The sequence below is a fragment of the Lepus europaeus genome, chromosome 19 (assembly GCF_033115175.1).
Source record: "Lepus europaeus isolate LE1 chromosome 19, mLepTim1.pri, whole genome shotgun sequence".
NCBI lineage: Eukaryota > Metazoa > Chordata > Mammalia > Lagomorpha > Leporidae > Lepus > Lepus europaeus.
Genome location: NC_084845.1, coordinates 1886160 through 1911171, shown reverse-complemented (window position 1 = coordinate 1911171; position 25012 = coordinate 1886160). Strand labels below are relative to the sequence as shown.

Below are 25012 nucleotides of genomic sequence, written 5' to 3'. Positions count from 1 at the left end.
TGCACAGTAAACTTTAACTGTATATCATATTAAATCCAAATATATGTGATCACTGTTTTGCTACGTCTTGCTATTTTATATATACCCCAGGAAACATTATATATAGGTTAAAAGAGCAGCATTACAATCGACAGGGGCAATCTCTGTGGTCTTGAATACTCAGGGTTTTCCTCAATCTGCTAACTTGGATGAAAAGTTAAGCTTTGTACTATGGCTCTCCCACAGGCAAATGCTGATGTCTGATTGGGGAGAGCTAAGATTGAAAGTCTCCACAGTCATTTTTCAGGCTGAGTTATCTGATGTTAAGTCAGTCATCTCTATACTAAGGTAAGTTTCATACTGAGGTTATTATAGGTTGGTCTCAATATACTCTGTGGTGTGATAAGGTTCAAGTTCTAGGTGAAGGTTTTCCAGCCTTCACACTCAGCCAGTGTGAGTGTTCTGGTGTCTAGCAAGGGACAGGCGGTCATTGAAGAGCTGCCCACAGACATCACATTTGAAGTACTTCTCGTCAGCCTGCTCAGCCCCACCTGCGCTGGTGCTGGTGCTGGTGCTGGTGCTGGCACTGGCGCGCTCAATGTAGCCAGAGCACTCTCCAAAGGCATTTGCAGGCTCAAATACAATCACGCTGGCGTGAGTTTTCAGGTGCTCACCAAATGCCGCACTGGAAGTAAAGGTTTCTGTGCACTCCTGGCAGTTGTAGTACGGTTCTTCAATCTCAATCTCTTGATCTTCACCTTCCTCTTCCGGGTCTTCAACCCCTGCACCATCAGGCTCATCAGCATCCCCCTCTGGCTCCTCGACTCTTTCTTCTGGGTCTTCAATCCCTGCCCCGTCTGGCTCGTCAGCATCTCCCTCGGGTTGTTCAGCCTCTCCAGCCTCTCCATCTGGCTGCTCAGCCTCTCCATTTGGCTCTGCAGCTTCTCCATCTGGCCCCTCAGCTTCTCCATTTGGCTCAGCAGCCTCCACCTCTGGCTCAGCAGCCTCCACTTCCGGCTCCGCCGCCTCCACCTCCGGCTCCGCAGCCTCTACATTTGACCCCTGGATCCGCAGAACTTCTTGTGGAACGATGACATTAGCTTCAACTGCCTGGGCACTGTCGTCATCATCGTCATCGTCATCTTCCTCAGGATGAAGCTCCTTGTGTTTAGTGAGGATTGTGCTATGAACGAAGGACTTCCCGCAATCTTTGCATTCATAGAACGGTATAGCTCCTTTGAGCGGCTCAGTGAGGAATGAGGTATGAGTGAAGGAGGGCCCATAATCGTAAGGCTCATCTTTATGAACCCTTGTGTGATGATCCCCAAGTTCTGAGGCAGTGCAGAAGCATTCTCCACATATTGTACATTCAAAGAGCTTCTCTTCACTTTCACTTCCCTGAAACTCTGTGAGGGCTAGGCCTGACATGATGGCTTCCTCAGCCATCTCGCTCTGCTCCAGTAACTCATCCTCCCTATGCAGTCTCATATGCTCATTAAGGGCAGAGCTATGAATGAAGCCTTGTCCACACTGAAGGCATCGAATGGCTGACCCAGCAAGAGCGGGATTCCTCTCTGCAGCTCGATTCCTTCGTGGCTTCACAGGCAAGAGAGAAATAAAACCATCATCACATCCCTTTAGGGCATACAACTGGTCTTGCTCATGGACTCTCTGATGCTCAAAAAGGAATGAGCTATGAATAAAAGATTCTCCACATTTTGGGCACTCGTAGAGCTGTTCTCCTGTGTACTCTCTCTGATATTCACTGATGGAATGGGTGTGAATTACAGAATGCGTGTACTCACGACTGTCAACGAGACATTTTGTGTTTGTGCTGTGGACGTTCTGATGGTCAGTGAGGTCTGTGAGATCCACAAAGCCCAGCCCACAGTCCTGACATTCATAGATTGTGTTGTCAGGGTCATCCTTCTGAGGCTCATCCAAGTCTGAACCCTGAATGACAGCATCTTCAACTGTCTTCTCGCTGTGGGTCTCCTCGCCAGGAGTCTCCTGGCCACGGGTCTCCTCACCAGGTGTCTTCTTGCCGTGGGTCTCCTCGTCAGGAGTCTCCTGACCACGGGTTTCCTGGCCAGGAGTCTCCTGACCACAGGTTTCCTCGCCAGGAATCTCCTGGCCATGGGTTTCCTCGCCAGGTGTCTCCTGGCCACGGGTCTCCTCCTCAGGTATCTCCTGGCCACGGGTCTCCTCGCCTGGAGTCTCCTGGCCACGGGTCTCCTCAGGTATCTCCTGGCCATGGGTCTCCTCCTCAGGCTTCATCTCCCCAGGGGTCTGTTCACCACGGGGCTCCTCTCCATGGGGTTCTTTGCCACGAGGCTCCTCACCATGGGACTTCTCTTGAGCATAGATTTTCTGATGTGTACTAAGGTTGTTGCTGTTAGTAAAGCATTGCCTGAACTTAAATTCACTGCGTGCTTGTTCTTCAGCATATTGCTCTTGGGCATAACTTGTCTGAGGATCGGTAGGGGCCGAGCTGCGAATGACAGACCGTTCGTAGTTTTTGCTTCCAGAGGGCTTCTCTCTATCGTGAATCTTCTGGTGCTCAGTGAGGTCAGAGATACGAGCAAAGGACTCACCACACTCCTGACACTCATAGAGCTTCTCTCTAGGGTGAATCCGCTGCAGTTCCCCAAAAGGTAGGGAATGAATTACAGAGGTCTCATTGCTCCTATGCTCAATGTACTTCTTTTTAGCACGAGCTTTCTGGTGTTGGCGGACACTTGAGCTTGGGACAGAAAATTCGCCATCCTGTTTCAATTCACTAGGTCCCTCTCCAGCAAGGCTTTTTTGAGGTCTGACATAGGATACACTTTGTAAAGCAGAGTCCTCATGACTGTTATTCACATCATTTTCATAAAGGTTCTCTCTGGCAGCAATCTTCTGTCGCTTATTACTAAGATCTGAGATATAAATGGAAGATTCTCCTCTCTCATCACATCCACCCAGATCATTTAGAATGTGACGTTTCAGAGGCCTGGGAGCAGCCAAGCTATGGATTACAGATCTCTTGTATTCTTTTCCTTCATAGCTGTTCCCTCCAGAGCGGATTTTCTGATAGCTGATAACATTTGAGCTCTGAATGGTAGACTCTGCAATCACTTTCAGTTTACTGGGCCCCACTGCAATGTAGCTTCTCTGAGCTGCCGTAGAGGCTAAGCTATGAATAACCGACCTCTCATATGGTTTCCTCTCATAGACATTTTCTCTCAGGGGAAATTTCTGGTTCCCACTGGGGTTAGAGCTGATGGTGAATGCCTTCTCCTCCTCTTCATTTTCAGGTGGTCTTGTTATAGTATGGCTCTTCTGAGATTCTGTGAATGGCATGTTATGAATGACAGGTTTCTCATACCCTCTGCTTTCAAAAAGGTTCTTTCGAGAATGAATTTTCTGATGCTCACTGAGGTCTGAGCTCAGAAAGGCATCCCTGCCATCTTTAAAGTCATACAGCTTCTCCTTAGCGTAAGTTTTCTGACGCCTTTTAAAAGACTGACCAGGAATAAAGGTTTCCTCACATATTTTACCCTTGTTTTCAAATGGGTTTCCTCTAGTATGGATTTTCTGATGTTCTCTCAGAGAAGAGCTATGAAGGAAGGTCTCCCCACACACTTTACATTCATAGATTTTCTCTTTACCATACATTTTCTGAAACTCAATAAAGGCTGAGCTGGGCATAAAGGCTTCTCCACGCTCATGCTCACGCTGGCGCTCACGCTCATTATCTTTGTCATCACTGAAGTTCCCTCTACCATGGGTTTTCTGATGCTCAATTAAGGCAGAGCTATGAAGGAAGGTTTCCTTACACACTTTGCACTCATAGAATTTGTCTTTGCCATAGATCTTCTGAAGCTCACTGAAGGTTGGGCTAGGCATAAAGGCCTCCTCATATTCCTGATCGTTACTTTCTGCGAGATACTCTCTAGCATGAATTTTCCGGTGCTCAGCCAGAGTGGCGCTCTTATTGAAAGTTTCCCCACATTCCTTACACTCAAAGCGTTTCCCTCCAGCCTGGCTTTTCTGAACCTCACTGACAGCCACACTGTGAATAAAGGATTCACCATACTCATATAGGTTCTCTCTAGTGTGCATGATCTGGTGTTCAACAAACTCTGAGATGACGCTGAATGACCTCCCACACTCATCACACACATACGGCATCGCTCCAAAGTCAACCGGTTGCGACCCGGAGAAGGACGAGGAGCTGATGCTGCTCAGGCTGCTCATGCTCAGAGCTTTTCTCATCTCACTACCACATTCAAAGGGCTTCTTCCTGGCCCTCTGATCCCAAGTCGAGCCCTTCCCATCCGTGTCAAAATGATAGCGCCTTTTTCTTTCAAGAACTCTCCTTCTAGACACAAGGTCTGAGTTAAACCTAAAACCTCCCCTAAATGCATTCCCTTCATAACCCCTCTCCTGAATCACTGATTCCCTTTTGGTGAAGGAAACATCCTTCCAGCTTTCATCTGACATCCTGGGGAACCTCTGTGGATGATCAGTTGACTCTCTTGCTCTTCCTGATTTGGAGGCTCGTGACACGTCCTTGATGAATTTCTCCATTATCACCCCATGGGAAGATTCATCTTCACAAATTCCACGCCGGTGGGTTGATTTTTTGGCTTCAGGAATAGTTTTCAGGCCTAGAAAGAAACCCCAAATATAAATATTCCCTAGTCCCCAAACTTATATAAAATGACACCAGAACTTGCAGAACAATTTCTGTAATGTTTGGGAATGTAAAATGTAGGTTCCTTGATATGTATCTCACTGGTTGTGTGGCTCATGTGTAGGATGTGTAGTGCTTACCTCGACTGGTGCTTGGGTAGGCACTTCTCTTGGACCTTGAGGAGTGGCCTTGCGTCATGTGGGAGTGGCCATCATCTTCAGCAAGCTGCACCCCTGGTCACATACAAAACAATATGATGGCTCAAGCTCAAGTTAGGGACCAAGACTCATCACCATAAACTGATCTCTTTCTTTGAGCCACTAGCCCATGTCCAGTTGTTTGGATGCCTTTCATAAGATCCATTCCTTAACCTGGTATTCTGCATTTTAACTAATTCTGATTCTACCTAGAAATTGGTACACAGACCAGAAGTAATCCTGAATTCAATGCATCTTCATTTAATTTTCCTTCTCGTTAGTACTTCTTAAGTCTTAATATACTTTTTCACTGGCCTCCACGGTTTTCCTCCTACCTCTTGACTATTCTTTTTCTACCTGCTGTCTTAAAAATGGAGCTCCTCGAGGCTTTGCAGCCTTAGACCTGCATAGCCAACTATCTACTGCCAGTTTGGGCTAGATGTCTTTCAAGGGAGTACACACAGGAGCTCAGGAGCTCATTTTAATTGTGTGTTTAAAATTCTCCACTGTCCCAACTCTAGAAAAAGTATCAACTCTTGTGGCAAGAGTCATCACCCTGTTTCCTCACCCAAAGTCAGAGAAATTTCTTCAAAATTCACCTCATCGTTGACTTCCTTGTTGAAAATTTTCAAAGGCTTCTAACTATATTTCAAGTCTAAATATATTAACGTGGACTCTTAACATCCTGAAGCTTGAAAAGGACAAGGTGACAAAATGCTCCAGTGACTGGGCAGGAAGTAAATGTTAGAACCAGCTAGTTACCCAGAGACAGCAGCTTTCGGTAGTTCTCCATGTTATCCTGGATTGGATTCTGAGGTTTCCTGTCCTCGTTAAGGTCCATGACATTCTGGTATGACTCAACATCCTAAAATAGCAAACACATACCTGTAAGTGGAGTCTATGCCACTGATTGTCCAAAGAGAAAAGAAAAATGTTGGCGACATGGGAGCTACATATATAAAGTTATATAGGAAGTGCTCACAGGATTTGGGGTTCTGAGTGATCCAAGTCAAGTGTTACTAGGGGCCTACATCGTACCTACCTTGGCGCTACACTCTGAGGCAGATCCCAAAGACGCATGACACATATTCCTTGCCCTCATGCAGCTTATAATTTGGTTGGAGAGAAAAGACTCGTGAAACAATTAGAGAACAATAAACAGTAAATTGGGGTACAGATAATAAGTGCTAAATGGGTTTCATAGAGGGACAGCTCAGGATAGGCCTGAACAGTGAGCAAAGGTTTTTCAGAGGACCTCAGATGGGTGCCCTAGGTAGAAGGCGAGATTACGGCACCTACAGAAGGAGATTGGTAGGAAAACTTCAATCATTAAATCTCATACACGTAAGGGGTACTTAGGGAACAGAAAGAAGATGCAATTAAAGAGATGTATGGGCAGATATGTGTTTTAAACTTCCCTCCACAATCCTCTACTGCACAGCACGAGTAAACTGTAGGTCCTTCCAGGGTATAAATTTCAAAATAACCCAGGAATAACCGTAAGCACCAAGGGCCTTTATTTTATAACTGCCCTTTCTGTTTTTAATAGATATTTCCATAACACAGAAAGTGAAAATTCCACACATTACTAAGAATAGCCTGCTCTGCAGGATCCTAAGGGCTCTTAGTGCAGGGCTGCACTTATCCCTGATTTTGGTGAGTTGTGGTCCTGGGGAGGATGGCACTGACGCTGGGAAAGAGACTTGAGAAGGGAGATAGTGCCATGGGAAGCCCACAGGCTTTGGAGCTGGAAAGAATTCTAGGGCCAAAGGAGGATCACACTAAGGGCAGTGCAACCTTGGGAACAGAAATCTTTCTGAGCCTCAGGTTCTTCATCTGTGAAAACAGAAACAGGAGCATCTCTCTTGCAATATCATGGGTTAACATTTTCTGCAATGTAATGTGCTGTTTAAGTTTTAAGAAAGATTATATAAAGAAAACACAGATGTTGTGATACTAAATTTACTCTAGTTCTATAGCTGTGAAGAGGGGTGTATGTTATAGTAACATGAAAAAAATGTAGCAAAAAACCACAACCCCACAATATGTGCAGAATAAGATGCATCTCTAATTGAGAACGAACAAGAGGCACAGGCATCACGGTTTCACAGGGAAGCCTCATTTAAGCAGATGCCAATCTCCAGTCATTAAAAAGCAAAAACAACAGCAGAAACTAAGAAGGGCAAGAAAATGAAGCAGAGTTTCAGAAATGAAGTTCTTTCAAGGTCAGAGCTAATTTCTGGGTCAATAAACAAGCTACAAAAACTCAGGAGCCACTGTGATGGCACAAGTATCATCTCATGAAGCCAAGCTGCATTTCACAGGGAGCCTGTCTCCTCTTACCAGAGGGCAGGATCCACAGGAGCAGATGGATTGCATTCAGGCTGGTAACAGTGCCTCCTGAGGACTCGGCACTTGCTTTTTATCAGGACTCAAAGAGTGGGTGGATGCACAAGTGTGTTTGTGTTCCTCACAGAGGAACTCAGAACCCAGAACTTTACATTAAATGAAATCAAGGACTTGGGAGAGGGGCCAGCACTGTGGCATAGCGAGTAAAGCTGCCACCTGCAGGGCCGGCATCCCATATGGGCACTGGTTCGAGTCCTGGCTGCTCCTCTTCAGATCCAGCTCTCTGCTACGGCCTGGGAAAGTAGTAGAAGGCCCAAGTCCTTCTGGGAGACCCAGAAGAAGCTCCTGGCTTCGTATCAACACAGCTCTGGCCATTGTAGCCATATAGAGAGTAAACCAGTGGATGGAAGGCCCCTCTCTTTCTCTATCTCTGCCTCTGCCTCTCTGTAACTCTGCCTTTCAAATAAATAAATAAATCTTTTTTTTACTTGACAGGTAGAGTTATAGACAGTGAGAGAGACAGAGAGAAATAAATAAATCTTTTTAAAAAACTCCGAACTACATTTCCCCTGTGAAAGAACAGAGGATGCTCTGACTTAAAATTAAATAACTATGCATGTAGGTAGCATTAAAACATTTGTTCGCTGGGTGTTTGTAATTAACAGCTACAAACAAGTTTGACTGGAAGAGATGTTGCTCTGCACAATGTAATCTTCACAGCATGACCTACACAAGTGAACACTTAAAGAAATTTACACACGATGCCAAAGGATGATCAGAAAAGTCTGACGTGTATACTCGCACAATGTACTCTATGGCATCTGCCGCTGCTGTTTCTACTACACTGAATTCGTAGGCATCAGCAACTTCCAGGCTTTCGGACGATGCAGACATGGGGCTTGCTTGGTTGCAAATTTTTCATGTATTGCCAAAGAGCATCATTTAAAAAGCAAAACAAGACAAACTCCAACTACCAAGACACCAGTGACCAGGCTTGCCCGTGCCTCTCTTCCCTCCCACCTCCTCCCTTGGTGGCCCAGCCAGCCTGGCCTTTGTCCAGGTCCTGCTCCAGAGGCTGTGCCAGACTCTCCCTACTGCCTGAGGTCCTCTTCACTCTAACAGCTAACCCAGTTCACTCTTCATCCATGCCATATCAAGTGTTATTGCCCTGAAGGCATTGTCTTTCAATTCAAACCAAAATCCCTGCTACATTTTCTTGCTAACCCCCTACTTTTCCTCTAGCACTCAGAACAACCAGCAGTTATACCCAGGACATGCATATTTATTTGTGCACCCGTCAAAAGCTCCTCAGGGCCAAGACCCAGTGTGCCGCGGTCACTGCTGTACTCATGTCCAGGCCAAATGTCTGAAGTAGGGGACAGATGCTTAACCAGCTCCTCTCTTATTGCTGAGTCCCCTTGGCACCAGGATCTTCCTGCAGACTTTGCTGTGTCAAAGACTCCTCTCCTCCTTCTTTAAGGACCAGCTCAAACCTCACAGCCTGGTTTCCTTCACCTAGCTCCCCCTCCTACACTGCCTCTTAACTAATGGCTGCCATAACCAGTAAGACTCACAACGTGCCTCCCATGTGTCAGGCAGCACAGTAGCACTGTTTGTGTGTGTGTGAATGTCACTGACTCCTCACAGTAGTCCTGGGAGGCAATCACTACATCCATTTTACAGATGAGGAAATTGAGGATTCAGCTTAGTCAAGTGATTGGTCCAAGGCCACACACATAGCAAGTGGCAGGGTCAGGCTTCAAGCCCAGCTCTTGTCAGCTCCAGAGCCTTTGCGCTCCCTGGCAAGTCTGTTTGCAGCCCTGAATCTTTCTTGGCTTCCTCCTGAGGACCAGAAAGATCTCCAGAACCACTCTGCTACCCTTTTCCTAGGCAATAACCAACTCTGCCTTTCAAATAAATAAATCAATCTACCTAGTGATACCCATAACGAGGGGGTAAGACTGCCTGACTTTTACATGAATGAATCAATCAGAAAACAGGCAGCAGCAACCTTAGCTGCTTAACACTTGCTAAGGACAGGGATGGGCCCTATTCTCCTTACAGGGAGCAAACAGGGGCCCTTTGCCTTGCGTGGGACTTTAGGGGACAGATGAACACATCACCTGGGGAAGAAAGGCATCTTTGCCATGAAATGAGGATGGTATCTCCAGAAAGAGAGGAAACCAGAGCATACCTGGGATGGGGGCTCATAATCCATCAAGTCCCTGTCGTCTTCTCTCTCCATTTCAAAACTTGTTTTCGCCATCACAGGAAGGGAAAGATCCCGCTGAAGCAGCCCTAGGCAGAGAAAAGGGCAATGAGAGAAAGCAAGGCCTAGCCCAACCTTGCGGTTCCCACGTTTTCCCTGCTGAACTCTGAACCCAGTGTGTATACGTGCGTGTGCATCGCCCAGCAGCCCCAGAACATTCTAGAGCCAGGGCAGAGCCAGGGTCTCACTCATCCTTCTGTTCGTACTCTTGCAGGCTGCCCTGACATGAGGGTGGGTCTGGCATAGCGCCCACTAACCCTGTATTTCAGTTACTGATCCTCAGTCTCCTCCACTGAGGCATGGACATGGGATCAGAAGCTTCACCACGCAGGGCTTACTGCTCTGTACAGCACTTACAGCATCATGAATTACTGCTAAATCACCATTTTAGAGGGCCCACTACCTACTGTAGCATCCTCCACGTCTAGAAGGAACAAGAGATGATTTTGAGGGTATACATTATCAACGACACACTGACATGACGACTGCTGGTTCTTTCCCAGCTCTCTTCACACAAATAAGAAAGCCTCAAGCCAGGCACTCAGATGCACCACTTCCCTAACACTTGCACACAGAGGTGAAGAGTGCTCCGATTTAGTTCACATTGTTATGATGTGTTTATTTTTCATTGCTTTTGAAACTTTTTTAAAAGTACTAAAACTTTGGCTGGCGCTGTGGCTCACTAGGCTAATCCTCTGCCTGCGGCGCCGGCACCCCGGGTTCTAGTCCCAGTTGGGGTGGTGGTTCTGTCTTGGTTGCTCCTCTTCCAGTCCAGCTCTCTGCTGTGGCCCAGGAGTGCAGTGGAGGATATCCCAAGTGCTTGGGCCCCTGCACCTGCATGGGAGACCAGGAGTAAGCACCTGGCTCCTGGCTTCGGATCAGCGCAGCGCCGGCCGTGGCGGCCATTTGGGGAGTGAACAAACGGAAGGAAGACCTTTCTCTCTGTCTCCCTCTGTCAGTGTCTAACTCTGCCTGTCAAAAAATAAATAAAAATAAAATACTAAAACTTTTATTTAAGCAAAAATACATTCAATAACAGAATACTCAAAAATCTCACAGTATTTTATTCTGAAAACTAGTATGGTAAGAAAGGTAATCTGAGAATGTCCTAAGATGTTCTCATTAGGTATATATAACATTTTTATATGAAGCTATTATAGACTTATAAGTTAATATAACATAAAAATTTCATTACACCTTCTATCTATGGTGATTTATACTAGTCTTTAATTTTTGTAGTAGCACTCTTATACAGAAACTTCTAGTAAAGAGAAGAAAAAATGTGGGATGAACATTTGACTTGGGGGTTATGATGCCACTTAGGATGACGTCCCCATCCCATATCAGAGTGCCTGGGTCCAAGTCCTCACTCTGGCTCCTGATTCTAGCTTCCTACTAATGTACAGCCTGAAAGGCAGCAAGAGATGGCTCAAGTAGTTGGGTACCTGCAACCATGTTGGAGACCCAGTCTGGGTTCCTAGCTCCTGGCTTAGGCTTGGCTCACCCCTTGGCTACTACAGGTATTTGAAGTGTAGAACAGGTAAGAATTAACTCTCTGTGCCTCTCAAAAAAAAAAAGTATCAGCTTAAGAAAAATAATGGTAGAGTAATATAGGTGAAAAAAGGTATATATGGGGAAAAAAAACTGCATAGATAAGACTACAGTATGGAAGCCTTAGACCAAATTTTGAGCGCACTGGCATAGAATCCAAATTGAGTGGCAGACACTTTGAAGGGCCCCGCCATGTTCCCCTCCAAACTGAGCACATAACACAGATGACTTACTGCTTCTAGGATTCCTGGGGTATGACCAGCGGTCTCGAGGTTCTATATTTCTGCTTCTGCCCCTCCTGTTCCAGTCCTGATCCTGGTCATGGTCCTGATCCCGATCACCTAAACAGGTCAGACATTTGAGTAGTTGACATTGTATGCAGATGTGTCTGTTATCCCTTTCTGTGCACATTTCTACTGAGAAAGGGATACTATCCTTACTTCTTCCGCAAGATGGATCCAAACTCAAAGGCTCCAGACTCTAGGGCTAGGTCAAGCCTCTTCCCTACCCTATATCAGCAACAGTTTCTGGAGGCTTCACTCAAGTGGGGCTTGGTTTGGGAACTTCAAATGCGAGCTCCCCTTCAGAACCTCTGCTGGTTTGTTAGTTCCTAAGTGATTGAGTCTAAATTCAGGAAAGGACTGCAGACCCTCTGCTATCCAGCTCACACAAACCCACCTTATAATGAATGTTATTCTACTACAAAGAAAATCTAAGAACACAAGACATATACCTTCCTCAAAAGCAATGTTCCCTTAAAAAGTTCATGGAAGCAACTTTAAGGAACCCTGCTGGGGAGGCTGAGGGCATAGCTCCAAAGCAGCCTGCTGCAAATCCCAAGGGGTAACTTTATCATTACAGAAAGTCCTGCAAGGGCAGGTGTTGTGACACAATGGGTTAAGCCTCTGCTGTGAACATAGCATCTCATATCAGAAAGCTGGTTCAAGTCTCAGCTACTCCACTTCTGATTCAGCATTCTGCTAACGCACCTGGAAAGGCAAGTGGATGGTGGCCCAAGTACGTGGGTCCCTGTAACCTACACAGGACACCTGGATAGAGCTCTGGGCTCCTGCCATCAGCGTAGCCTAGCCTCAGCTGTTGTAGGCACTTTGTGTAGTAAAGGAGCAGATGGAAGTCCTCTCCATCACTACACCTTTCAAAAAATTAATTCTTTAAAATTAAAAAGAAATCATCCTGCATTTCACTCCACCTATTGGTATTTGTTTTTATACAAAAATGTCTTAATTTACTTACCCTCCCCTTAGACCTCTGACTGACATGACCTGATCTGGGTCACCGAGGCCTCAGAGTCCATGTGCCTCCATATAACACAGCACCTGAAAATGCCTCCCCACACCCACTGGTGATGTGACTGGCACAACTGGTTACTCACTGCTGAAAGAGTGCTCCGAGCGAGGTGGTGGGGTTTCTCCTCCATTTCGGCTCATGTCGTCGTCACTGGGTATGTCGCTGTTGTTGTCGTCTGAGGACACCAGACACCAGCTTAACGCCTTCACATCTCTAGCCCATATTCTCACCAATAGCTTCTTCCAATTCCTGAACTCCCCACTGCCCATTAGCTGGAGTCATCGGACCCTGTAGTTTCTCAGTTTAAACCCACTTAATAGCTTCCAATCTCTTTCCACTTAAAGACTGGGCACAGACCATGGCTGTAGCCACACACACCTCACCTCCAGACAACAAAGGCCGATAGCCCATTTCTTGGGGGCAGTTTAACACAAGGCAAGTTAAGGGGGGGGGCTCTCTTCCTAACAGCAGCCCTTACACAGAAAGGTCTTTGCCCCTCTGCGGATGTCGGCAGTAGTTCTTAGCCAGGGTTTGACCCCAGGGGACACTTCACCAGGCAAGAGGACACATTTGGTGGTGATAATCAGTTTGGGGAGGCCATGGATGAGGTTCAACATCCCATGGCGCGAAGGACAGCCTCCTTCTCCACCTGAAGACAGACAATGACTGTCCCAGAATGTCTGTCAGCAGTGCCGAGGCAGAGACCACTGAGCTGGCCACCTGTGCCCACTGCATCACCCTCTGGAGTAGCTCACCTTCTGGCTGGTACATCTCCTTGTAATTCTCCAGCAGAGTGACAAGTTTCTCACAGTTCTCTGGCTTTTTTGCTCGCACCCAAGGCTTAAGCTTTTCAGGGATGATGGTCAGGTACTGCTCAAGGACTAAGAGCTCGATGATCTCCTCCTTGGTGCGAGTCTCCGGCTGCAACCAATCGAGGCAGAGGTTTCGGAGTTTGATCAGTGTCTTCCGAGGCCCAACAAATTCCACATAGAGTAAGTTCCGAAACCTCTGATGAAAGAATTCAGAGTCAGTTGGGCCTTCTCCTATGATGGCATCCGGCTCCTTAGTCAAGTCACTGTCTAGCTCATACAGATTTGGGGCCCAGAACTTCTTAGGTTTGGTAGCAGACAAGGGCTTTGGAGGCAGCATTTTTGTAAGTAAAATTTTCACTGGAGGAATCAAACATGAGTCAACAGGAAAGACGCAGCAGCCTGTGACAGTCAGTACTCAGGGACCTGTAGATCGTAAGGAGATATACACATGTCCCAGAAGTTGAGGACCAGGCAGCAAGGGGTGGGGCTACCCTACCAGAGGCATCAACAATGTTCTAGAATGTGGAAATCCCCCAGTAAGTAGACACACACACACACACAAACTACAAAAAGTTGGCTTTAGCACAGCAGTTACAAGTATGACCCCCAGGGCTTTGTGCACATTTGTGCTTGAAGAGATAGCTCTGCTACTGGTTATGAGACCACAGCCACCTTATTTAATGCCCCAGAGGCTGGCTCTGTAACCTGTGCAATGAGAGTAACAGCACTCATATCCTTTTTAGAATTGTGAAGCTTAAATACCCAAGATACTTAAAATGCTTACCTGCCCAATATGAGGCACACGTGAACCATTCAAGACCATTACTAAAATCAGATGTCAAGATTTTTCTCAGCCAAAGAGGAGAGGTAGACATAGGGAATGGGGGCCAATCCTGCCATTTCTAAGCGATTTTTTCCCCTTTAACACAATTCTGAAACACATTATACAACATATAAAAGATGGAAGACCATAAAACATGGTAAAACTATTCAACTCTGGGTAATATGATTGAAAACAATCATTTATCCTTTACAGATTAATTTCTTTACATGTGTACTATTGTATATCAATACAGCTGCTGGTTGTACATAGCTATTTCAATTAAAATTCAATAAATTAAAAATTCAGTTCATCATTCTCTCTAGTGCGTTTCAAGTGCTCAGTAGGTACTAGTCGCTTGTGGCTACTCCACACTGGATAGTGAGGAATGTTAGCAACCTCATGCAGCATTTATGAGCTCCTTGGACAACCTGAGTTTCCAGGAAGGCTCAGAACCTTTCCTCAGCATGCACTTCTGAGGTATCAGCTCCAAGGCATGGTCTGCAGAGCTCATGCTAACTCTACTTCCTCGGGTATCTTCCTCGAAACTTAATCCACTCATTAGGTATACCAACCATGAATCACAAGTACTCTTATATATTCATTTGCGTTTATCTGCCTATCTTCCTACAGTAAACTATAAATTCTAGTAAAGTGAATAGAGATTAACTTTTTCCATCACTGCATCCCCTAGTGCCTGACACAAATACTGACACTGATGTGGCATATTGAAAATAACGTATGAAACCCCATTTTAAAATTGGTCTTAGCACTGTGGCAAAAAATGGCCTACATGAAAGATTTTTGTGAGTGAGATCCCAGCGGAAAGAAGGGGCCATCAAAGAAGGATGTACATTTCTCTGAAGGGAGTGTTGATTGTTAAATCAACAACAGGAATCACTGTGCACTTGCTCCCCATATAGGACCTCTGTCAATGAGTTGTACTATGAGAACTAACAGTAAAACTTGTCTTCAAACTGTACTTTATACTTTCTCTGTCTGGGTTCAAACTGCTGAAATCTTACTTAGTATAGAGTTGATCTTCTGTGTATAATTAAAAATGAATCTTAATGAAGAATGGGATGGGAGAGGGAGTAGGAGGTGGGACAGTTTGGGAGTAGGAAGGCAGGTATGGGGTGAAGAAGTGCTATAATCCAAAAGTTGTACCTATGAAATTGAGTCAACTTCTACACCACTGTTTCCAAATGAATATTCTGGGGTGGCAATTCACCTTCTTCCTGTCCACTTTTCTATCAGTTTCTTCTTGGTACTGTTGGACAAACTCATACCGGAAGCACTGCTGAGTACATGTGAAGCTCTCTTAACTCATGTTTCCTACCATTTAAGTTCTGTTATGTAGCCTTTTTGTTACTAGTCTGCATAATTGGCATAAGAAAGTAGGGCCAGATAGGAATGAGGTCTAAGTTTGAGAGAGTGAATTAACTACCTGTGTTAGGAAACTGGCGCAGTTTTAGCCAGGTGGCCGCATGGCCCAGCTACCTGAGTCAGGCTCCACCCCCATCCTAATGAGATTCACTGCTCCTGCTTCCCTGCCCGCCTTTGGGCAAAGTTTTAAAAGGGCCTGTTCCTGAACACGTGTTCTCTTGGTCCTTCTCTCCTGCGCTCTCTTGGCCTCTCTTGGCTCCTCTCCTCCTCTCATCTCTCTTCTCCCTCCTCTCTCTCTCTCTCTTACAGTCTCCTCTTTTTCCTTCACCGCCCCTTCACTCCGGTCTGTTGGGTGTTCCCCAATAAACCCTTTCCCTTACTATGGTGTCCGGTGTGTTTTGTGACGGCTAACATTAATATATAACAACCTGCACTTCTGGCTTTACTTCCAAAGAACAAAACCACATGCAACAAGAATTTTTTGCCTTTGTCTAAAAAAAAAAAACAAAGCTACTAGGTTAAAATTAAGGTTTCTTTATTCAAACAAACAAATGAAAACAGGAAGTGTTTCTGCTATTAAAATATCATCTAACTAGACTTTACTTAGTTAGAAGTAAATATATTAGCCTCAGGAAGCTCATGCCTCTTCTTCCCAGGGAGGCTCCAGTTTCTCTCCTGCCCTGCCACATTCTCTCTAATTATGCTCACACCCTATGGAGCTTTGGCACCACCCACCACAAACAGACCTTGGTGACTTGACCACTCCCTCTCTCCCTTCACTCCTTCAGATCTGAGACACAATAGAGGGTACAACACAGATAGTACTCTTTGGGAAGAAGGAAGGGAACAGGCCAGAGCTAAGGCTCCAGAGAAGCTAGGTGACACCTGAAGTAGGAGGCATAGCTAACTGCACCCAGGACAGGCCAAGAGCAGAGTCCTCTGCATTAGGGGCAAAGGCAAGAGCAGAGAGACAGCACTCTGGTGCTGTAGATGACAATGTCCCTCACTCTGGAGTAACGTGGCACCCTTACGTATGTAGTCACCTGTCTGGGAATAAAATCCTTTCTGGAACTTCAGACCAAGCAGCTATCCACAGGAACTGAGTCAAAACACAGGTACCTGTAGACAATTTAAAGAAAGAGACACATGGACTAAGAAACATGGAAGATACATAAAGGGAGTGTGAAGAGAATTAACTCTGCAAAAGTATGGGGACTTGGACAGCACTTGAATAAAGCCTTCCTTATATATCTTCAAGAAAAAAACATCCCAATGCATGACATACAAACCAAGCCAGAGATGAGGGATAAAAATCTTTCATATTATCTTTATAAAGCCAGAATAATTTTTTAAATAGAAACCCAAGACAAAGATTAACACTAACAAGTCACAGACCATACTTACTTGTGAAAGTAGATAAGCCTTAATATTGCTATTACTGAAAATTATTCTATTCAGGAGTCCCAGCCAATTACAACAAAAACAAATCTGTGGCACAGAGAGATTAAAACTATCATTCTCGTAATTTCTCTCCTCAAAAGTTATGTATTTGAGATAGAAAGCATTACTAGATTAAAACTATTAAGATCTGTAGGGTTAAAAAGTGTAACAGAAAATTAAAAATTGACAGTTTTTCTAAGAAAATATAAATAGCCAAACCTGACTCAGGCAGCAGCAGAAAATATGACCACAGGGAGGAAACTTAAAAAGCTGAAATGATTTAAAGAGCAAATTTCCAAATAAACTTCCATGAACAAAGTATTTACAATCACTTCTTGGCCTTTTGGCTAAGATCAAGTGTAAAGTATTTACAAAACCCATCCAGAACATGAAAAGGAGATGGCAGAACTTCTACTCATTAATTATCTGACACTTGAATAAGTATCTCACAATAAGTAGCTCATCAGAAAATGGCAACTCCTGGGCCAAAAACATCTGAAAAGCCGCAGGACTTGAGTAAAAAATATGATCTTCATTTTTTTAAAGATTTATTTATTTATTTAAAAGGCAGAGTTACAGAGAGGGAGAGACTGAGCTCTTCCATCCACTGGGCCACGCCATTAGCTTTTCCAGGCACATTAGCAGGGAGCTGGATTGGAAGTGGAGCAGCAAACCATATGGGATGCAGTCCTGTGGGCAGCAGTTTAATCTACTGTGCCACAGTGCTGCCCCATGATCCTCATTAATATGTTCAAGATTTTTTTCTGACCAGGACAACAGAAGAGCCCTTGGCCTACAAGAGCATCAAAAAATGTTTGATAAAACATTTATAAAGTTATAAAAAAATCAGATTAGTTACTCCTTTCTAGGATGGCAGAGAAAACTCACTTGAGAGGAAAAAACTGGGTGAGAGGGCCTTGGAACAGAATAATCATCGAGAGGGACTATATGTTTATGTGCATGTAGAGAAACAGACACACTCAGACCCTGCTTTCATCAAAATGAAAACTGCATATAACCTGTCCTATAAATTTTACTTCATCAATTTTACTTCATCAATTTATCCCAGAAACATGTAGTGATATACATGTAAGAATATAGTCACTGAAGTGTTGTTAATGGACAAGATAGTCTGTTCATATGATCATAAAATAGTTCAAAAGAATAGTGCAACTCTAAATGAATGAGTATGAGAGGATAGCTGAGATAGTTAAGTGTAAAATGCAGAAAAAATGCAGATAACAATGTGCATACTATCAAAACAAATGTATTTACCCAGATGATCTCTAGAAGGATAGAAGGGATTATTAATGGTGACTGGTAGTGATTGCCTCTGGGGAAGAAAACTGGGGGCCACGGGAAGAAGGGCAACTTACTTCTTTTCACTGTATATTCTCCTTTTGTGTTTACTTTTTTACTGTGAACATGTATTACCTAGTCAAAAAAAAAATAAACTCAAAGTTAAAACAGTCAACAAAAGCACTAGTAGAGGCTTTCAAAATCTGTGCTACCCTAGTGAGTGGGTGCAGGCAGTGCTAACACCTTTATACAGACGCTGAGCCCTCCCTGGCTCATTCTGCCCAGTTTCACTTCATGGTAACACCCTGACCTGGCCATTTGCAGAAGACATGATAGGTAATTTAGAAAACCACAAAGAAGTAAATTTGAAACATCTGAGACCTAACAAATACTTGTGGAAATTGCAGTTGTAATTTGAATGTACCCCTCAATTATACCCAGCAATTATCAGTACATAAGTACAATGTCATCTCCAACACTGGCATTTCCACTTCCAAAATGTAACTCTTGGATCTCTCCGCCCATGTGACCAAAGACGCACAGCTCAAAGCTGTGTTCACAGAAGCACTGTTTACATCAGCAGAAAACAGGGATGCGTAGGAAAATGAGCAAGCATAATTCCAACAACAGAGACCACTGAAAGACCACCATGTGGGACACAAGAAAATAAGGCTGGGTCTAAATTTTCTGCATGATAAAAAAATAACCGCCGGTGCCACGGTTCACTTGGCTAATCCTCCGCCTGCAGGGCTGGCACTCCGGGTTCTAGTCCTGGTTGGGGCACCGGATTCTGTCCCTGTTGCTCCTGTTCCAGTCCAGCTCTCTGTTGTGGCCCAGGAGTGCAGTGGAGGATGGCCCAAGTGCTTGGGCCCTGCACCCGCATGGGAGACCAGGAGAAAGCACCTGGCTCCTGGCTTCAGATTGGCACAGCGCGCCGGCTGTAGCAGCCATTTGGGGAGTGAACGAACAGAAGGAAGACCTTTCTCTCTGTCTCTCTCATTAACTCTCCCTGTCCAAAAAAAAAAAAAAAACAGAAATGGAGGAGAGGAGAGGAAAAACGTTTTACTGTACAGATGACAGTTCATATTTGAAATATAAAAAGCTCCTAGCATTAAAAAAAAGATAAAAAGCCAACACTAACATACAATTCGTAAAATCGGTGATGATAAAAGCTAGTATTTAACATCAGAAACCAAAGAAATGTAAAATGTTGCATTATCAGTTTTTGGACTTGTTGCATGTTTAAAAGACAAAATCAATGCTGGTGAAGGTGTGGAGAAGCTGGCTGATGTGGGTGTGAACCACATTTCTGGATGTCATTTTGGCCTGTTTAAAGACATTAGAACTGATACTCCTTTTGATCAGTAAGTCTCCATTTAAAGTCAAAAGTGAGTGAGTAGCTACTAGGAAGAAAAAAAACCTCTAAAGTCAGCTTGTACACACATCTACTCTGTGGCCTATAAAAAGTAAGCCTTGAGCACTGAACAGCAGCAGCTGACTCCATTTTATATGTGGTGTGGTGGGAAGGAAGGAGCACTAGTGAAGTCACAGTGCATTCTGTTAATGCACTTCTGCTGTGTAATCAATCCTAACAGATCATAGGGCAAAAATCATGTGGAGCCACCCAGGATCAAAGTGAGGAACAGGAAGTGCTGGCCAACAACCTTCTGCAAGACTACCTGACCCCTGTAGGCCAATGCCGTAAGGTCAGCTGCCCTCTTGGCCAAACGGCCCAACCTCTACCCTGACTCACCCTGTCTTCCACTTGCAGCCCAAAAGACAACAGTAGTGGAGCCAGATGCTGAGTTAGTACCTAGCAGGGCCCCAAATTCACCTCACGCTTGCTCAGGAAGACCAGATCCCAGGTGACCTCCTCCTATGACAGCCAGTCTGGCCAATCAAAAGCATAACTGCTCTACCTACTTGGCCCCTGCTTCTCCAGCCCAGCTTCTCCACGGCAACAACCTGCCTACCAATGAAGAAAACAGAAGATAAATGTTTGCAGATGGCTGCAGAGAGGAAACTCTAAAGGTCTGCTTAATACCATCAAATGAATTATAACAGCTAAAGAGAAAGTCTGGACAAGGATGACCTAAAAAGGCCATAAAAAGGTACACATATAATCTGAGATAAGCTCAAAGATATATGAACCTAATGGGACATAAGAGCACCTGTACTTAATACCATATCACAAGTTTCCTGGAGGTAAGGATTCTGTCACCTTTTCATCACTGTATTTTTATTAAAAGTGTTCAACAAGTATATAGATGCTAAAACACTAAATCTAACCTAGAAACATCTAAATAATATCCCATGACAGGCTATTCCAGAAAAACAGGATGACATTCCATCAAACTGTTATAAATAATGGATTAAATGGGGAAGGAAAGCCCATGAGCAGGGCTCCATCTTTTTTTTTTTTTTTTTTTTTTTTGACAGGTAGAGTTATAGACAGAGAGAGAGAGAGAGAGAGAGGGAGAGAGAGAGAGAGAGAAAGGTCTTCCCTCCATTGGTTCACTCCCCAAACGGCTGCTATGGCCTGTGCTGCGCTGATCCAAAGCCAGGAGCCAGGTGCTTCTTTCTGGTCTCCCATGGGGTGCAGGGCCCAAGCACTCGGGCCATCCTCCACTGCCTTCCCGGGCCACAGCAGAGAGCTGGACTGGAAGAGGGGCAGCCAGCATGAGAACCCGGTGCCCATATGGAATGCTGGTGCTGCAGGCGGAGGATTAACCAAGTGAGCCATGGCACTGGCCCCAGGGCTGCATCTTAAAAAGGATTTGCAAACTTCGACAGCCTTTCCTTACAAATTCCCAGCAAAGATTAAGACTAGGAGACCTAAGCACAATAAAAATTTATCTCAGATAAATGTCAACATAGAATTCATCACTAAAGGTCTTCCTTAGAGGTAACGACAAGAAAAGGATGCCCTCGACCATAACCACCAGCAATACTACTATCCTGGAACTCCTAGCTACTGCAATCAGAGAAAAAGAAGGTATAAATATGGAAAGAGCACTATTCTGATCTGAAAAAGCATTTCAGTAAGTACAAAGAAGTAAAAACTCTCATCAGTAGCAAAATAAATAATTTCCCATAAATCAGTAAGGTATCTTACACTTTAAACAAAATTCTGAAAATGTAGAGGACATAAAACAAGTTATAAGTAAATGAATATATGTGTTCTGTTTAAGTAAAAAAAAAAGGGGGGGGGAGAAACGCGAAACTCCTTTTCCTTAATGTGTGGAACTTTGGCAAACAGGTAATCCAGTTCTTCTGGAAGAATATATATATATATATATATATATATATATATATGAGTATTAAGACAAAGCTGCATAAGAAGGTCTATGAGAGTTGGGGTGGGGAGCTGTCTATCTTTAATGTGATGAAATCAAACTCTTCTTTCCAATACAAAGTTTCAGGGGCAAGGACAAATATACCATTGAGACTTAACAAGAGTCCAAAAGTCAATTTGTATGAAAGTATACACATATAAGGATTTAGTTTATAATAAATCAAGGATTTTAAGTCATGTAAAGGATTAACTATAAGAGTAACCTTAACAAAAATGTTGTAAGAGGCAGTCAGCACTTCAGTGCCTGACCAGCTACTCATGCATGCTTTCCCAAGGTTGCAGTCAGCCTTGGACATAAGGAAAGGCCAGTAAAACCAGTTTTGGTGTCAAGCCTCTCCGAAGATATGGATTTCAATTACACATTTCTGGAATGTTAAGGCCACCAGAGCCAATGACAAGCATACTAAAATAGTCACTGCACTCAAAAAACAGCATTTGTTCTGTTTTCATTAAACAAAGAATGAAGAAAAAAATCCTTAGTTTACATAGTTATATAACTATTTTTCTTTTTTTTATTTGAGAGGTAGAGTTACAGAGACAGAGACAGAGGAAGGTCTTCCATCTGCTGGTTCAACCCCCAAATGGCTGCAAGGGTCGAAGCTGAGCCAATCCGAAACCAAGAACCAGGAGCTTCTTCCCATCTTCCACGTGAGTGCAGGGGCCCAAGCACTTGGACCACCTTCTACTGCCTTCCCAAGTCATAAGCAGAGAACTGGATTGGAAGAGGAGCAGCTGGACACAAGCTGGTGTCTATATGGGATGCTGGTGCTGCAGGTGGAGGCTTAGCCCACTACGCCACAGTGCTGGCCCTCAAACTTATATAACTAGTAAGTCATGTTTTCAAGAATTTTGTTTTTATTTTCAGATTACAAACATAAAAGAATATTGTATTCAAGCATTGCAAAATATTCTATGTAGAAACTGTAAGCTACACTCACTGGTCAAACATGTTATCACTAAACCTTTAAAAAATCTATATGTATATGTTGTTCTTATTATACATATATGTCCTATGTAAGTGCAGAAAATGATTAGTGTCCACAAAATGAAACCTAGTATAGGTAGCAAAGCTATAGACGGAACACTTGGGTTTGAAATGCTAAATGAAAGGTATATTTTTACTTATTTAAAAAAAATACCACTACATAGTTACTTGATCTGTATGTATAAATTAAGCCAGAAGAAACTTCCATATAAACTTGTATAAAGACTTAGTAAAATGAAGAAAATCTATAAAAATAAATTAATAAAAATACGACTGTTTCTTTTCAGAATCTGATTGTCAGTTCACAATCAGGAACATTATATATATATATATATATATATATATATATATATACACACACACACACGCACACACATACACACTTGGAAGTAAATTCCACTGTGGTTTTCTAAGGTGTTTCTTCTTCCTGTCTGCAGTGCTTGGTCTGGCTCATCAGCCCCCTTCTCCCCCTGCTGGGATGACATGGCTCTTTTCTAATTTCTGATCCCTTCATCTCCTCTATGTACTCCTAGAACATGCTCCAGTGGCTATGTGCACATACTTTCCAGTGAGTACTCCTGAGGAGGGGCTGGGGAGGGAGGGGTCACTTTGTGGCACTGAGCTCTGCACTCTACCCTTACCCTACATCTTAAATCAAAATTGAATTCTGGCTACAGGGCAAACCGATCTCTTTTATTTCCCAGTTTGAAAATGGGCTCCCACACATCCCTCTGCTATCTCTTCAGAGCAGAAATCCTATCATGAGTATTGGTTGTGGGCAGGTGGTTGCTCACTAGCCTGATTTTAGCCTAGAGGATAGAGACAGGCCACCAAATCCAAAGAGAGGAAAGGAGAGGAGAGAGGGGTACTGACAGGTATATGGCTATTCAACCTCCAAAGAATGTGCTCTTAACTATACTAGACATGTAAGCATGAACAGCTTTTTATATAAGAAGTAAGTTTCACTGATGAGTTGAAACATCTAGAACCAGAGGACAGTGCTAGACAACAGCATTGTAGTCTTTGGAGCAGAGTGGATGCCATTCTTTGGAGAGTTTACAAAATGTAATTTTATTTCATAAGAATGAGTAGAAAATAAAAGCACTGGTCTCACATAATATGTAATAAAGAGGAATTTCATTAAGGGTCCTTCACAAATGGGGGAGAGACCCTTGACCTGAATTGGAGAAATCATGGAACAGGAACTTGAATCAGCTACTGGAGCGTGTCTGGGACTATGTGCAAAAAGAGAGGAACTGGGACCTCAGGCTTCCACACTCTTTCCACCCTCAGTCCTTCAGCCCCACTCTGACCTACCTACTTTGGTGGTTTATCACGGTGCACCTAATCTCAGCCCCCTAACTTGTCTTACCTACCACACTGAAAGGGGCTGGAACTGAGAACCTTAAAGTCAGGAGACTACTCTCTTCCTCTTTGGGGGACAGCATGGTATACGGCGTCTTCTCTCTTCTTGTTTGCTCCATTCTCTTTCTGCAGACCAACAAGCTCCACTTCAGCATACACGTGGAGTAAAAAGCAGCCCCAGCCCAACCTCACCTCCTAGTTTTAGTGTTCAATACTGAGTACCCATCAGTCTGTGTCCCTTTATCCAAAATCCTAAAAGTCTCAAAGTGTGCGCTGTAGCCTGACGTCTTCATGGGCAGTGTTTCTCAAGCAGCCCAGGTGTGCAAAGTTGGCCTGAGTTGCTCACAAAAGGCACAACTGTCTTTCCAGGGGTGACGACTGAGGTATGTGACTGCCCAGAAGAGAGGCATTCTGATAGACACTGCAGGAGATAGTTTTAAAACCACTGTTCCAGGCTTAGGTGCCAAGTATGGCCCAGTTAACCATGAATAAGGCATACATAAATCAACAGGAGTTTTAGGGGAAACAATTTTATTTTGGAATGAGAGTAAGAAGTAAATAGCCACTTACCCCAACCACTCAGACAATGACCACCACCCTCTGGTCTACTTACTGGGTGGCTCCTCAAATAATCTCCACAACACCCTAGGTTTACCCTACCATGTACATTTAGCTCTTAAAAAACAGTGCAGCAAAATCTCCTCATGGTCCATTCTTGAGAAATTCTCCCCAATCCAAGAGCTAAGTTTTATGAGCAGAAAAAAAAAAAAAGGTTCAAGTCATATATTACTTTTAAGTATTTGGATCCCTCCTACTGTGATCTTCCATCATGAATTAACACTCCAGAACTGGGGGATCAGGAACATCCTATTTCAAGTCACATGTCCGTATGATTTTATTTAACTTCCTGAACTTCATTAAGCGTGTAATTGCTAATGTGAGTCCTTGGGCAAAGCAAAGTTTTCAGGTCTCCACAGGGCTGAGCTTCATGATGGATACCTGGAGCATTTATTGAGGTCAGGGAAACACCAGCATATCCCTAGAGTCCCAGTTGGGCATCTCCCCAGGTGGTACTCCATCACTAGCATAACCAGTTATTTTGACAGACATGTTTCTTTACTTTCCTTATAGTGGGATTCTTACTCAATAGTGAATGAGGCCAGGGATTACATCACTCCCTTCCCAATTGCCCATGTCTAGCATGATCCTGACTCGGATC

At 44.0% G+C, this 25012-nt stretch overlaps 1 protein-coding gene across 2 annotated transcripts; it reads right to left on the bottom strand.

The window, feature by feature from the left end:
• Positions 1-230: 230 nt before the first annotated feature.
• PEG3 (paternally expressed 3) lies at positions 231-13480 on the bottom strand. Of its 2 annotated transcripts, XM_062177774.1 has the most exons (9): positions 13087-13480; positions 12413-12506; positions 11811-11814; positions 11257-11332; positions 9398-9501; positions 5617-5719; positions 4798-4890; positions 2316-4631; positions 231-2018 (listed from the first exon to the last, which is right to left on the bottom strand). In XM_062177774.1, exons 1-9 carry the CDS (start codon positions 13478-13480, stop codon positions 424-426), a joined length of 4779 nt encoding a protein of 1592 aa, XP_062033758.1. In that variant the 3' UTR covers positions 231-423. The 2 variants fall into 2 exon arrangements, with proteins under 2 accessions (XP_062033758.1, XP_062033759.1); XM_062177775.1 differs by lacking the exon at positions 4798-4890.
• Between the last annotated feature and the right edge of the window lie 11532 nt (positions 13481-25012).